The sequence below is a fragment of the Gopherus evgoodei genome, chromosome 8 (genome assembly GCF_007399415.2).
Source record: "Gopherus evgoodei ecotype Sinaloan lineage chromosome 8, rGopEvg1_v1.p, whole genome shotgun sequence".
NCBI lineage: Eukaryota > Metazoa > Chordata > Testudines > Testudinidae > Gopherus > Gopherus evgoodei.
The window spans coordinates 92,915,408-92,930,871 of NC_044329.1; the positions used below are offsets into that span (position 1 = coordinate 92,915,408).

The 15,464-nt window shown below is 40.8% G+C and overlaps 1 protein-coding gene across 2 annotated transcripts in view; it reads left to right on the forward strand.

The window, feature by feature from the left end:
• The window catches only part of LOC115655863 (protein wntless homolog), a 143,599-nt gene that overhangs the window by 121,915 nt on the left and 6,220 nt on the right, over nucleotides 1–15,464 (forward strand). For both annotated transcript variants that reach the window (XM_030571818.1, XM_030571817.1), the window contains 7 exons: nucleotides 1,826–1,950; nucleotides 8,211–8,372; nucleotides 9,684–9,820; nucleotides 10,589–10,757; nucleotides 12,122–12,219; nucleotides 13,657–13,720; nucleotides 14,781–14,924. In XM_030571818.1, the coding sequence (XP_030427678.1) occupies nucleotides 1,826–1,950; nucleotides 8,211–8,372; nucleotides 9,684–9,820; nucleotides 10,589–10,757; nucleotides 12,122–12,219; nucleotides 13,657–13,720; nucleotides 14,781–14,924 (899 nt within the window). The remainder of the gene's footprint in view (nucleotides 1–1,825; nucleotides 1,951–8,210; nucleotides 8,373–9,683; nucleotides 9,821–10,588; nucleotides 10,758–12,121; nucleotides 12,220–13,656; nucleotides 13,721–14,780; nucleotides 14,925–15,464) is intronic.

Genomic DNA, 15,464 nt, shown 5'->3' on the forward strand with positions numbered 1-15,464 from the left:
TTTTCTCCCCCCCAAAAATAGCTGGTTTCAGTGAAAGGAGTCATTAGTGCACCCAGGTGGGGAATCCAAGTCTTTCTTTATACTGTATTGGTGTATGTAAGAACCTTTCTGTTCTTGTCAATTTGAAGGGACACTTCAGTCAGGTTGTGTCTCTGATGGGTGGAGTAATCCCAGACTATTGCTTAATAAAACTCTGAAAACTTGAAAATTCAGATATATTCTGGATTTTACTTTCTCTTTTTATGTGTTTTTCTTGGCTTGGACAAAAATTATACTAGTTAACTTTTGCTTTCTGGTTTTCATGACCAGTGATAGTGCAGCAGTGTTTTAGGTTTTAAAAACCACTTCATTTTTGCAAACTGTTCCTGCTGGAACTGAAGTCCTGAATAGTCCCGGTTTTTTTAATAGTTTTGTAAAATGGGGTGTGTGGGTGGGCTTTTGGGACCACGTTTGACTGGACTATTTGGCCATTATTTGCTGAAACAGTAGACCTGAGCTCATGTATTCATATTTCAAGGAAGCCTAACTAATGCAAGGATGGCTCTGGGGTATCAGAACTCCTGATCAATCTGGAAGACGCAGATCACACATGCGACAAAAACAGCTTGGGGAAAAAACCATGTTGGCGACCACATTAAAGCTTGAAAGCCACCTCCAAACACACTATAAATAGCAAGTCTAAACCACAAACCCATCCACACCCCTTCCCAGCATTCTGTATGAGTGTACCATTACATAATCCCAACAAAAACATAACTCTCTGAAAAAGATGACCAACGCGTAGGCCAAGCAGGGCTTCAAGAATCTGTTCTTATTCTGTTGTAGATTTGAAATATTATCCCTAGTAAACTGTAAAGCTCAGTTTCACAAAAGAGCACAGTATCCTTAGCGGAGGCCAGAGATTCAAAAGAATGTTAGGAGCAGATTGACAAGGAACTCTGCACCCATGTGAACTACATAAGTGGGGTGGCATTAGGTGGATTTTTTGTTTTTGAGATCCCTTTTGCACAACATCTCTTCATGGTTTGTATATAAATGGCCTTTCTAAACATCTTCAGTGGGGTAGATTAGATGGAATGCATATGGCAACTTATCACGTGGTGAGATTTCTGATCTGGTCTATTGGCAACCATGCCACCTTCCATTTTTTTTAGGGAATTTCAAAGCAGATGCTGTTTGTGGTAACCTGTACTTTGAACTACTACTGCTCCAGGCCTGTCCACCACTTTCTGCATCTGCTTTGAAGTGTGCAGTGAAGAATATCTTCTGAGAGAGAAATAGTGAAAATAGACATGAAAAGAATAACAGCAGGAGAAAAGCAGAAGAGAATGTCCATTAAGATTTTTTTAACACATTTTATCTTACTATACTTAATATAAGCTCCTGTTCACACATGAAGTGGGGGTAGGGCCCATTACTGAGTGAGAGTTCTGCTTTCATCAATGTCTATAATACAAATTCAATTGCAGTCATGGTGAAGTGGGTCATGAGGCACGAAAGCCTTGACATGGGATGCTGGGTCATGTGCATGTGCCCTAGGACCAGTGTTACATAAGACTAGAAGTTAACAAGAATAGAAAAGAATACCCAACACTCATGACCAACGAAGATCGGTCACCTTGGACTTCTAGGACTCCTACTGGAGAATAGATGAACATCCTATAGAGGGTAAATGTCCCTATGAGTTGGAGTGGAGGGATTTCCATCACCATATGTAAATCAGAGTTTCTCCTTTTATATATTCTGAAATATGTTTTCTCACACTTTTTTTTTCTTTTTTTGCATACTGTTATTTTCATAATAAGCTTGGTTGTTACTCTTGCAGAAGACAATGCAGAAGTTACGCTTGATGTGTCCTTGGCCTATCGTGATGACATGTTCGGTGAATGGAAAGAAATGGCGCATGCGATAGAGACCCGAAAGCTAAAATGTTCTTTTGCCTCTCCAAAAGTAGGTACTGCTGGTTTCTATGAGCTCTTTGCAACTGGACCCAATTCTGACAGCTTTCAGTATTACCAGGTTTCTGTTGGGTGTACAGTAAGTGGATGGGAGTTGCAGAGGGGAATGCTGCCAATAAAACAGATTTCAAAGACTCCAAGGCAAGAGTGACTCTGTGTGTGTTCTCAAAGTAATGAAATGGGGATCCCAAGTAGTCATTAGTCCTGGGGTTTACATCGGTGGTTTTGTTTTTAAGCATTACAAGTCTATTTTAAGAAATAATGGTCATTGTGTTGGTTTTTTTTTTTTTTTTTTTTTTTTTTTTTTCTTCTTCCAGAACCTACTTTTATTTAAATCACTGTGACATGAACAAAAAATGTTTGGGTGTGGGGGGAAATCTCTACTACCATAAGGTGTGTTAAGGAGTTGTGGACACTGGGCTAACAATTGTGACTTTGTGGGTTGCGTGAATGGGTAACTGAGGTTGAGTAATAGTAGGGGAGGTGGGAAGGAGAAGGAAATATAACTTTCCATTTTGTAATTCTGGTATTTGGGGGAAGATAACTGAGATTTCAGACTCCTCACCAGAAACACAAAGAACTGAAGTGGCATTTCCTGCAGCAAATCACATCTATGGTGGTGGTTGAACTCCTGCACGAGGGTCCTGTTAGGGACCAGGGCCCCACTGTGCTGGGTGCTGTACAAATACCGAACAAAAAGATAATCCGTGCCTCAGTTCACTGCCCTGTAGGACAAGAAATAATTGGTAGATGTAGCAGATGGACGGGGGAGTGCCAGGAAATAATGAGATAGTATAAGCATGATTGGCAGTGGTGTCGATGTACCAGCTGATTGTCCATTGTCAGTTTGGGGGGGTGGTGTTGGAAGTTGTGGGTATGAGTAGGCTTGATGGCAAAGGAGAGCTTTAACTAAGAATTTGAAAGAGATCAGTGAGGTAGCTTTGCAGGTGTTTGTAGGGAACTATTTCTGGGAGTAAGAGGGAGCATGGGGAGAAAACATGAAGGTGCACCTTCAAAAACTGAACATGTGGGCATCAAAAGCTGGCCATTGGCAGAATTGACTAGGGAAGTGAATGGGGGTGGGGTAGGCCTTGAAAGTGAAGAGACACTTTTGCATTTGATGCATGGAAAAAGAGGAGCCAGCGAGGGATGCAAATACTAGGTGATTTGGACAAAATGATAAGTCAGGAAAATGACCTTTTGCAGCAGTGTTTTGAATGGATATATGTGGGGCAAGATTGGCCTTCACAAATACAGTGGAGAGGGTGTTTGAAGATCTGGAGAAGAATCGTAGATGTGCAGATGGAGAGGCTGTATCTTCAGGATATTACACAGGAAGAACTGACAAAACTTAGACACACATCCTCACGTCCAGGCTATATAGAGTGCTTACCTCTGTGTTGATCATGTTAAGCTTAAGCTGACAACTGGAAGTCCATGAGGAAATATCTGAAAGACAAGCTAAGATTTTACTCTCTAAAATAAGAGATCGTCAGCAAAGAAATGATGGTGGAACCTGCATTTGTGAATGAGTGAGATAGGCAATATGTAGAGGGAGAGGACCTGGGCAAAGCCCTGTGGGACCTGCCCACCCACCCACTTGCCCCCCCAACTTCAAGAGGATGAGGGAGAGGGAAAAGGATCTTTCAAATGACATAGGCTGATGGGCAAGAGGGAGACCCTGGGGAAAAAAGACAGGACAAGAACTTCAGCATAGCCAATCGTGCTCCGCACCTTGAAGGTGGCCAATTGGTCAAGGAGACTGAGAATGGAGAATCTGTTGTAATTTGGGTAGGAAGAGGTCATTAGAGAATTGAGAGCTGTTTCAGTGGAGTGCAAGTGATGGAAGGTTTCTTGGAGAAGGTCTAGAATGGAATTGGAAGAGACTCCCGTGCAGGCCTTGTAGACAGCACATCTGATGAGCTTGGGGATGAAGGGGGTGGATGAGGTAGTAGCTGGAGAGGCAAGTGGGGTCAAGGATGATTTTTTTTTTTTTTGAAGATGGGAGAGACTAAAGCAGGGGTCGGCAACCTTTCAGAAGTGTGCCGAGTCTTCATTTATTCACTCGGAGTTAAGGTTTTGCATGCCAATAATACATTTTAATGTTTTTAGAAGGTCTCCTTCTATAAGTCTATAATATATAACTAAACTATTTTATATGTAAAGTAAATAAGGTTTTAAAAATGTTTAAGAAGCTTCATTTAAAATTAAATTTATAATGCAAAGTCCCCCGGAGTGGTGGCCAGGATCCAGGCAGTGTGAATGCCACTGAAAATCAGCTCGTGTGCCGCCTTCGGCGCACATGCCATAGGTTGCCTATCCCTGGACTGAAGTATGCTTGTATTGTGAGAGGAAAGAGCCAGAGGAGAGCAAGAGGTTAAGGAGAAGGGTAAAGAATGACTGCAGGGCAGAGACTGAGGATGTTGAGGGATTGTATTGAGTTTATATTTAATGGCCATCTTACATATACAAGCAAGAATAATGCATAAAATAACTCTAAGTAAAAGTGGTAAATATTGGGGTTGATTTTTTTTTTGAAAAAAATCACTGATTTTATTTTTTTAATCTGTTTCAAAATGAAATCTGAACTTAATACAAGATGTTTTAAAGCTAAACTATTTAACTATGCGGAATCCCTGATGGAGCCTCCATCTAAAACTCTCTGAGTTAAAGTCATCATCTTTTTTCTATATGAAGAAAGAATTGGGGAAAATATCTAACTCTTGATCTATTTTTGCCACAATTATAAAAAGCTACCTCATGTACTGTATTAAGGGTGTAATCCTGTGAATGACTCAGGGCTGCATTATTGTGTGCAAGGCAAAGTTATTGCAGGCATTGGGACCTGGCCTCTGATTCCAGGAGACACCATGTATGATCTCATCAGGATCATTCAATGAACCCATCTAGTTTCTCATTGAGCTGTAACAATCTGAACAAAAATTCAAGTGTGTAACATTGACTGTGACAATGCTGCAAATGTTGCAAAGATAACAAAGAGAACCTGAAATTTGATATATGGATGCAGTGCTCATTTGAGGCATCTTTTAGCCAAGTACAAATCTAGGAATAAGGGAAAATGTTGAAATTACAAGATACCTCCATAACAGCCACTTTTGCCTCAGCTTCACTGAAGAGAGCAGGAGGATGCAAACTAATTCTCCTCCAGGATGGATGACGGAATTTGTTGGTTGGCTGTCTGGAGCTGTTTAAGAACTAGCCCATTCTGATGACAATTTATGAAGAAAAGCATGGCAGAATAGATGGAACTATCACAGCCAAAGTAGGCAACATCAAACATAAGGGAAAATGTAAGCAGTAGGATTCGGTATATTCAGTTTCTGCAGTTTACCCAAAGCTATGGAAATAAGTGCTGCCTTATTGCTGATGCTGTTGAAATTTTGGAGATTCCAGGCAATAAAGAAGCAGATGGGTCAAGCACGTACTCTCCCTAATTTTCTTGCCAATATTCTGAACCAGAGTATCAGGATAGATGCCTAACTGCTGAAGATCATATTACTATGACATACGTATCTTAAATATTAAAACCATAATAAATTGAAGGGCTGGCGATGAACCATTCAAGCAGTGAATGTTTTGCTGCTGATCTTTTAAAGAAAGTCACACCACTTAACTGATTTAAATCACTAGCCAAGCGCTTGGCACCATAGTTGTTGAAGTTCTAAACCAGCTTTTGACAGCAATAGATTCTTCTGCAGGGACAGAGTATTTTCTTCATGTGAAGTAATTCATCCAATTGATTTTTCAACCTTGCGAGTTAAAATAGAAAAACTTGTCTGTATCTCTTCCAGGCTGTGAATAAAAACAAAAGGGAGGGGATCAGATCTCCTAGTTAAGTTTTTTGTTTTTCAAAGTTTTTCAGTCTCTTGAAAATGAGACCAAAGGTAGGTATGTCTACACTACTCTAGAAACACATTGCCATGGCAGTGGAGACACTACAGTGACAGAAGGGAGGGTTCTGTTCGCTGAAGTAAATCCACATCTCTTCTGTCTGGTCTACATGGGGCTGGGGGATCAATCTAAGTTATACAACTTCTGCTATGTGAATAAGGTAGCTGAAGTTGACGTACTTAGATCGACTTACCGTGGTTTCTTCTCTGCTCCCCCTCAACTCTGCCTGCTCCTCTCGCCGGGCTGGAGTATAGAAGTCAACGGGAGAGCACTCGGGGATTGACCTTTTTTTTTTTTTTTTTTTATTGCATCTAGACTAGATGCGATAAATCTATTTTCCCTGCTGGATCGATTGCTGCCCGCCAATCCAGCCGGTAGTGAAGACATACCTTTTAGAGGTAGTAGCTAGGTCATCTGAAGAATTCTTCCATGTAGTGCTGTCTACACTGTGTGGCTTAGTCATCTTAACTATGTCTCTCAGGTGTGACTTTTACACACCCCTAAGGAATGCCTCTAGGTTGAGCTAACTTTCTAGTACAGAGCAGCCCCTCAGGTGAGTAGGAAGTTAAGCTCAAGACATTTTCACTTAAGCATATTTGAAAATTTTCCCAGGGCTCACCTGAAATAGTTTTAATTCACTTACAGCAGTTAATCCCTCTGTTCCTTTAAATCATTTTAGTTGTAAATGTGAAACATCGTATGATAAGAGAAGACTATGTATCCAAAACATTTAAGGTTGTTGTTTAATAACTGCACATTTTTGTGCAGTTGTTTTAATGAAACTCCAGTAGCCATACTAATGCAGCTTAACACATGAGTACAACTTTAATTGTCCAGTAAATAAGGACTATATCGTTCACTATTGTCTAACATACTAAAAATCTGATAATCTCAACCTATATAAGTGTTTAAACAAATGTATATAGTTATAGTGTATCCTCCTAGGTAGCAAAAAAGTAGCAGTCTAATGTAAAGGCTCTGTCTAATTGTAAATAAACATGTTTTAATGGCTATATCAACCAATGAAAAATGTACCTTTCTTTAGAAAATTAACTGATGTACAAATGGAGAGATTGATTAAAAACTATACTTTTCACTTGGTCACTTAAATCATGCTTAAAATAACTGATTTTAATCAATCTACCCTGATAAATATTAAGCAGCAATTGATCTTTTTGCTGGCAGTTTGACAAGCAATGCTGGTTAATTGATTCCAGACCTATTATCCCTGCTTAGCATCTGATATTTGAATATTAGATGCAGCTTAACTACTTCTGCTTACAGTTTTTTTTGGTCTAAATGCTTAGTGCATTCAATATCAATTACAGACTTTAGGTCTAGGGGTCTAAATCAAATTTCTATCACTTACTCTATTCACTACCTGTACTTAAGTCATTCTGTGTGGAAAATTGAACATTAAAAATGATGACTTTACATTCTGAAACTGCTACACAATAAAATAACTTTAAAAATGAACATCCCTAAGTACACTTGATTGGATTGTAGCGATCTGCGCTGTGAAACAATTGGAATAATTTAACAGTGCTGATATTACTGATTAAACTAGCCAGTTAATTGCAGCATTAATGTGCACCACTAAGCTCTACTGGATGGAACTGGAACTGTTCAGCCATGTGTCAGGCCCTGTTCTGCTAACTGAGAGTCTCCTTTTAACTCTGTTTGGAAAAGCCAGACCAAGACTATTTGTAACCTCCCCTTGCTACCACAGGAAGTTCTAAGTAGCCATAGCATAGTGACATCCATGAACTTCTTTTTGGCCACAGATTAAAACAGGCAAAAGCTATAGTATTGAGGCAAATGGTCACTGTTCAGGAAGAAAAGGGCTCAAATATGTTCTCATCAATTTATGTCTTCAGAGAAAACTGGTTGATACATAGTGAACTGCTTCTCCATGTGGATTTGCTTTCTTTTAATATGTATTACTACACCGCTACCTCGATATAATGCCACCCGATAGAACACAAATTTGGATATAATGCAGTAAAGCAGTGCTCTGTGGGGGGGGAGGGCTGCGCACTCCTGTGGATCAAAGCAAGTTCAATATAACACTGTTTCACCTATAATACAGTAAGATTTTTTTTTTTTGGCTCCCAAGGACAGCATTATATTGAGGTAGAGGTGTATGTACTTCCTGGTTCCCTAAAAGGGGAAAGGTTAGGATGTGATGAAACAAGAAGTCTGTGCTGTACATCTCCAAATTAGAGTCCCTGGAAGGACTAGTTACTGCTTTACAACTATCGATTTATCATATTTGAAGTCCAAATAAAAGTGATCCAATCTGACCTCTTTGCATTTTCCCCCTCTCCGCTATTCCACTAGACCATAGAGCATGAAGGCCGACACTATGACTGTGATGCGCTCACTTTCATGGAAATTGGAACTGTTGCTCACAAATTCTACCTCCTCAACATTCGACTCCCTGTGAATGAAAGGAAACAAATTAATGTGGGAATTGGGGAAATAAAAGATGTTCGCCTGGTGGTAAGTGTGCATGCCTCATTTCTGTCTTTACTCTGGGCTCCCGTCTCCTCTGGAGTAGGTGTTTAATGTAGACTCACTGCTGTGTCAAAGGTGGAAAGGTATTTGTAGAATCCAGCCTTTTATTGGGTTTATGATTTTGCTGTGGTAAAGTAACTCATGACTGATAGAGAAATGGAAGGAGTTTTGCTGTTCTGTACAAAAACCACAATTGCCAATTGTCCTACTCCCTAGTAAGAATATAATGACATTATTTTCTAAGGTCAGTAAACTTGTATGACTTTCATCATCAATGCCCCTTTTCCCACTGGATCTCTTCTTTGACTATTCTCTAGTTATTATCTCTCCCCTTTCCCACCATGCTAACTTCGCTAGTGGGATAATTCACTGCTATTCTGGTCTACTGGTAATTGCTTCATTGACTGACTCCAGAAGCAGGCAATTTTTATTATGCCTGACTAACATTTTTCTGTTGCATACAGTCTGGCTTTGGATCAGAGTTTAATTAAACTGGAAAAATATGCCTCCTATCACATGGCCACTTTAGGCATAGAACTTTAAAATAAGGAATGAGAGGAAATAAGAGACCTGGAATAATAGCACTTGAAGAGGAAACCCCTTTAATCATGTCACCTTTGATTTTAATTTAAATGTGTTAAGTGTCCTTGTCTCTGCCGCATTTCAGTCTTAGGTAATTTTGTCCATCAAGGTGCTGAGAGCCTAAATGGTTCTCCTATTTACCACCATTTAATGCAGTAGAGCTACTTGCTCTCCTCTCACTGTTTTGGCTTTTGATTGGCACTATTTCTGGAGTAACGATCAATTTGCCTATTAGCTCTGAGTATTTATTGGGGTTACCATCATGTATATCCTCATTCTGCATTTAATAGTAAAGTTGACTAATTTTCATGTTAGAATAAATTTAGTTTAAATGCATGGCAACTTTTATTGATTAAACTGTATGCAAAAATATACCTAGTAAACACCAGTACTAAAAATCTGTTTTTATCGATTTTCTGGTTATTTGGAAATTGAAGTGGTGGAATATGTGCGTTAGTTGTCAAGAGTCCTTAGAAATTCTACTTGGACCGAATGGTCAAGACACTCCGTTAAACAGCAGTGTACAGCGCTTTCCATTTTGTCCAACAGTTCAGCTGTGCATTTCACAAGCAATGCTCTTTAATATTAAATGGCTGTAGTTTAGACTATTGCAATTTTCTGTCAGGCCCTGTGACTATCACAGGATCTGATGTTGTCTGTAAATAAGGAAAGTGAAATATTGTACAGCTCCCACATTTAAACTTGTATCCTCAGAGTATCCATCAAAATGGAGGTTTTACAAAGGTGTGGTTTGCAATGAAAACCTTCCTCACGCCTAGCATCTTCATCATCATGGTTTGGTATTGGAGACGGATCACGATGATGACACGCGCTCCTGTCCTGCTAGAAAAGTGAGTAGAGGAGTAACTCACTGTGATCCAGACAACACGCAAGATATTTAAGACAAAATGTATGCCTCATGCAAAGCCTGGGTAAACTGGCCATGTGCTAGATTGCCATCCCTGTGGATCCATTTTCCTTCCTTCCCCACTCTCTTAGCCAAGCCAATGTGGCAGCAGAGCTGCTCTTCAACCTCTGTTGCAGTCTTTGTTCTGCAATAGTCTGCATAGCTGATACATTCCTCCTATGTGTGTGCGTGACTAGACCCTTCTGCCTTTCTCTCACAGCAATCATGGAGCCACAGAATTTGCTTCTCATAACTCTTTGGTGGTGCACAGGAAGCCCCTGCAGGGCTGTGTAGCAGACAGTGTCTGTACCCTCTGTGTCAGTTCCCCAAAACCTGATCCAGATCTCCTAATGTGGCAGAAATAAGCTAGGCTGCTGCATCAGGGTCCCCCCTACCTGTGGGTGTATGTGTAGGATTAGCACCTTCAGAATTTGACTGCCCAACCAGTCCTTTGAAAACAGCAGCTGGTTTTCCATTTTGACTCCTGAGCATGGGCTTTGTTTGAAATGGATACATTTCTTGCCAGTTACTGAGTCACCCTTCATTAACGGTGTCTCTGTGGGGGGAGGACAACAGGACTGCTATGGGGGGGGGGACCAACAGGAAGGTATTGTGACAAAAAGAAGGAAACTTCTACTTCTTCATGAAGTTTGAGTTCCTCTTGGTCCTTTCTTTGAAATGGAAAGGGATTCTGTTCTGTCTGCTTCTCCAGGGTAATCTTTGCTCTTGGGATCTCCATGACGTTCATAAATATCCCAGTAGAGTGGTTTTCCATTGGATTTGACTGGACTTGGATGTTGCTCTTTGGAGATATTCGACAAGGACTCTTCTATGCCATGCTTCTGTCATTTTGGATAATCTTTTGTGGCGAGCACATGATGGTGGGTATGACTATGGAGTAAAGAGTATCTCATTCCCTTTAGAAATCCGATGAATCGTTTGTAGCATATGGGACTAAATGCTGGGGAGAAACAGTTACCAGCCAGACTTTCCCACTGGTTTGTTTTAGATGTATACATCTTAGCTAGGAAACAAGCATCTCCTGGTTTTACAAACCCTCTCCCCAAGAGGAATTGCGGCATCAGTGGTTGCCTTAGACAAGCTCCCCTGGTGGATACTGGATACTTGCAAAGCAACAACTTGGAGTGTTGTGCACATTTTTCATCAAATCTCCTCTTCCTTGGAAATAACATAACGCTCCAATGCCCAGACTGGCAGAACAGTGTTAGTCTATGGGCTTGGCTACATGGTGCTCCAGCCTCCACCAGTGGACTGCGCCTTCTAGATCACACCAGCATGTCACACGCTAACTGGCCTGTGTGGATGCTGCTGGTGGGCACTTAAAGTTCCCTACTGCCTGTTAATCTACCACATAGACAAGCCCTGCGTTTAAGCCAAACTCCTCACCTACTTTTCTCTGGATGGACACGCTGCTTGCTAATCTCCCACAAATAGAAATGTACAGATGCCCTCAAAGCTGAGAGGTTACTTATCTAACTCTTCTTTGGGAGTCACCTCTGTGCATTCTCACTACTTGCCCACCTTTCCCTCTACTCAGAAGTCGGTATGACATCAGTGCTGTGTGGTTTGGGAGAAGGAACCAAGGCAGCTGGGGGGGACGACTGCATTTCCATATGTAGGGTAGGGCAGGGGTGGGCAAACTTTTTTGCCCTGAGGGCCACACTGGGGTGGGGAAATTGTATGCAGGACCATGAATGTAGGGCTGGGGCAGGGTGTTGGAGTGTAGAAGGGGGGTGTGATGTGCAGGAGGGGGCTACGGGCAGGGGGTTGGGTTGCAGGAGAGGTGCAGCAGGGGGCTCAGGGCAGGGGGTTGGGGTGCAGCAGGGGGCTCAGGGCAGGGGGTTTGGGTGCAGCAAGGGGTTTGGGTGCAGCAAGGGGTTTGGGTGCAGGGTGCCAGCTCCAGCCCAGGGCCATTTACCTGGAGCAGTTCTGGAGTGACAGTGGTGTGCAGGGCCATCGCTTGCCCACCTCTGGGGAGGGCAATGTCTCCCTCTCACAAGCTCTTTCATGTATCCCCAATGAACCTGGTTTCCCAATGAAGTTATGCAGCTCAAAATCTGGGATGCCATATCCCACCATGGAAATGCACAGAGGTGACTCCAAAACAGCACCTAGTAAGTAACATCTTTCTTGCCTTTGCTATGAGTCTCATTGGGTGCATAATTCAGTCACTTTTTTTCCCTTTCATGAATTAACTTTCTTTTTCCATGGCTTGATTCATTAGGATCAAAATGAACGAAATCGTCTGTCTGGGTACTGGAAACAGGTTGGGCCCATAGCTGTTGGTGCCTTCTGCCTTTTCATCTTTGACATGTGTGAGAGGTAACTGAGACACTTTTTTTTTCTCTTAGACTCTGTAGTGCTAATACGATTGTGCTCTGATCTCACAGGTGCTGTCCTCTTTTTTTACAGGGGCAATTGTTTGGATACAATTGATCTTTACGCTGGGTCCATGTTGGTTTTGCATTTTTCTAATAGCTTTATTGAGACAAGGATTGAAAAGTTGGTACAAAGGCTTAGCACTTTTCAGGCCATTTGGGTCTCCCCACGCCAACACTGGTATTCACCAGCCACCTTTCTGTGCCTTTGGGGAAGGGAATGGCAAGTCCTTTTTCCTCAGACTAGGTATTCAAGTCATTAGCCCCCTTATAACTCTTTCCTCCAAGCCTAGTGTTCAATTTCTTAGACATCCCAGTAGCAATTTCCCCAATTTAAGTTTTCCCTTCCAGATCAGATTGCATTACTTAAAAGTAGACTTTTTACAGGAAAATGACTGACCGAAAGTGAGAGAGAGAGAGATAAAAGGTAGCTCTTTGCCTGCCTAGCCATACAAGTTCACAAAGCATCGAAATATTGCATGTTACAGGACAAAAAATGTTTGACTTGTAGTTCAAAGGGTATATTGAGCAATCTCAGAAAGCTGCACTAGAACAGTGAGTGAGTTTCAGGATGAAAATGCAGTAGACCTAGTCCTGTGTGTGTCCTTTTATATTTTAAAAAAAAAAAAAGGATTTTACCCAGCTCTGTGCCCATTGTGGGCTAAAATACAATTCCTTACAGTATTGCTTCATTTGTATGTGTATCAAGACATAAAAGTTAGTCCATTCTCTTATATAAGAAGATTTTCATCTTTTCCCTGTCTAAACATTTACATGGGGAAGATTTTTACTGCATGTATCCTATATACTTCCAACCAACACTTTGCTTCCCAAAAAAAAAAAAATGTGGAGTCATAATTCTGCGTAATTGAAAAGGAGGTTTAATACTGTGCAAGTGACAAGAATTCCTTCTCAGCTAGTGTGCTTGACACCATAAACAATACATATTTTAAAAATGCTCTCACTTGCATAACTGATGCAAGTCACTTTGGACAAGCAAGGTACAGTCTGCCCCAATGCTGACAGCAACTCTCCAGCCGCTTGCTTCATTTTTTCTTGCAAAGAGACAAGAAGGCTTTTCCTTTTGGCTTTTATAGTACTGTGAAGTTGTGTTGGAACAGTTTTTCTGTAAGATTACGTGTCCACTGGAATGTAAACTGAAGTCTCCCCACCCACCTCCAAACACACTCCCAAATTACAAAATAACATTACTCACTTTTCCAAACTGTTAAGTTCGATGTATAGGAATGTGTATTTTACAGTATCTTTGACTCTTTGCACATGAATTCTGATTGCCCTGAATTCTGTCTCTCTTTCTTTTGTTTGTTTGTTTGTTTGTTTGTTTTTATTTATTTATTTATTTATTTATTTATTTATTTAGAGGGGTACAACTGAAAAATCCATTCTACAGTATCTGGACCACAGATGTTGGCACGGAGCTGGCTGTATCCTTTATCATCTGTTTTTGTGCAGTAGCATTTATTTTGTGTTAGGTTTTTGGTGTGAGAAATAAGTTTTTTTGTGTTTTTGTTGTTGTTTTTTTTTGTTTTAGTAACTAAAATTTTCACTTTCTCAAAGTACTTATTGAACCTGATGAAAAGTATATTCACTTGAGTAAAATGGGACTAGGAAATTGGTTTTTGACTCGAATATAGTGGAGGATCTAGAGTATCCTTTGAATGAACAACTTTATGGCTCTATAGGGGGACATGTCTAAAAATATTAGTGCAGCATGTAGATTTTGCTGCAAGAATGAATTCTGAGATTTAATATTGAGATTAGAAAAATTAGCATCTGCCTCAAGCTGCAGAAAGTCTAGGAAATGGCACATCTTGAGTTAGGGTTTGGGAATTAGTAATTCTAGAAAAAATCTTATCCTCTCTGTACCCTGTCTAAATTGCACCTTTTATGCTATTCCCTCTCCTGGTCTGAACTAGAGCAGTCTTTTTCTCTGGGGCAGTTGGTTTCATCACTGACACTTGGAAGTGTGATCCTACAGCATTTATACAAATTGCTTTTTAAATTTGCCTGGTCATGCTGGAAGTGCTTTCAGCTGCATTTAATTTTTATTATGAGGCTAAGATAAAGTAATGTGATTAGTTTCACTTCCCCAGCATCCCAGCCCTCTTGCAGGAGTCGCCTGGTTGGTTATTACTTTTCGACTTCTCTGCTAAGCCGTGTCTCTTTGTAGCAGCAGAGCAGAAGTGACAATTCCATCTTAGCCTTTTTAGCCTGCAGGAGTTTTACTATTTTATCCTCCGTTAACACCATGTTAAGTGCTTGGGGAACAACCAAAGCATCGGCTCTGGGATTGAGCTGGGGAAGGGACCATGAAGCATACACACTCTCACTCAGACAGGAGCTGCTATTTAATACACACTAGAAGCCTGAATTAGGCTTATTGCGATAATTAATTTGCTTTTGTAAAGTTCTAATTACCTGAATAATATTTTCTTCAATCTCCTTCTTTGTCAAGTAGTTGTTCCCTTTAACTTTACTGCTCAGATGGCATTTATTATAGTGGCAGGAATCTGCCTTTGCCTCTACTTCCTGTTTTTGTGTTTCATGGTGTTTCAAGTGTTCAGAAACATTAGTGGGAAACAATCCAGCCTCCCAGCAATGAGCCAGGTTCGCAGGCTTCATTATGAGGTTAGAAAATCCTTGTTGGATTTCAGTTGTGCATGTGTGTGTGTACTCGTTGCTTTAGTATTCCAAAAAGACGACTGGTGATCTACCAGAAAAACTGTATCCATCCTCATTAGCTTTTCCCATAATTTAGAAAACTTTGTATTTTACCAGCTTTCTCATGCTGCCAAAACCACCCTAAAGTCAGCTCACAAAAAGGCAATCAACTTTTTCTTCGTTCTGATGTATTTAGCTCCCACCAATGCTTTCAGTCTTCAAAGTACTTTACAAACACTAACCTACATAATGTACTCATCGGCATTTACTCCCAATCGACTCTGTTTTTCTCTTCAGAGCGGTGTGGCCCGGTGGTAAAAACCTTTTTTGAGATCTACTGATATAAAACACAGATGAGGACAATGATGCAGAGTGCTCATGTGTCTTGCCCAAACCGCTTGAGAGTCTGCACAGGAATAGAATTAAAAATCAGGAGTTTCTGGCTTGCCGTCCTCTCCTTAGTGTTTGTCCCTGGCCAGAGCTGTACTCCTTCCTCTTTAATTGCAA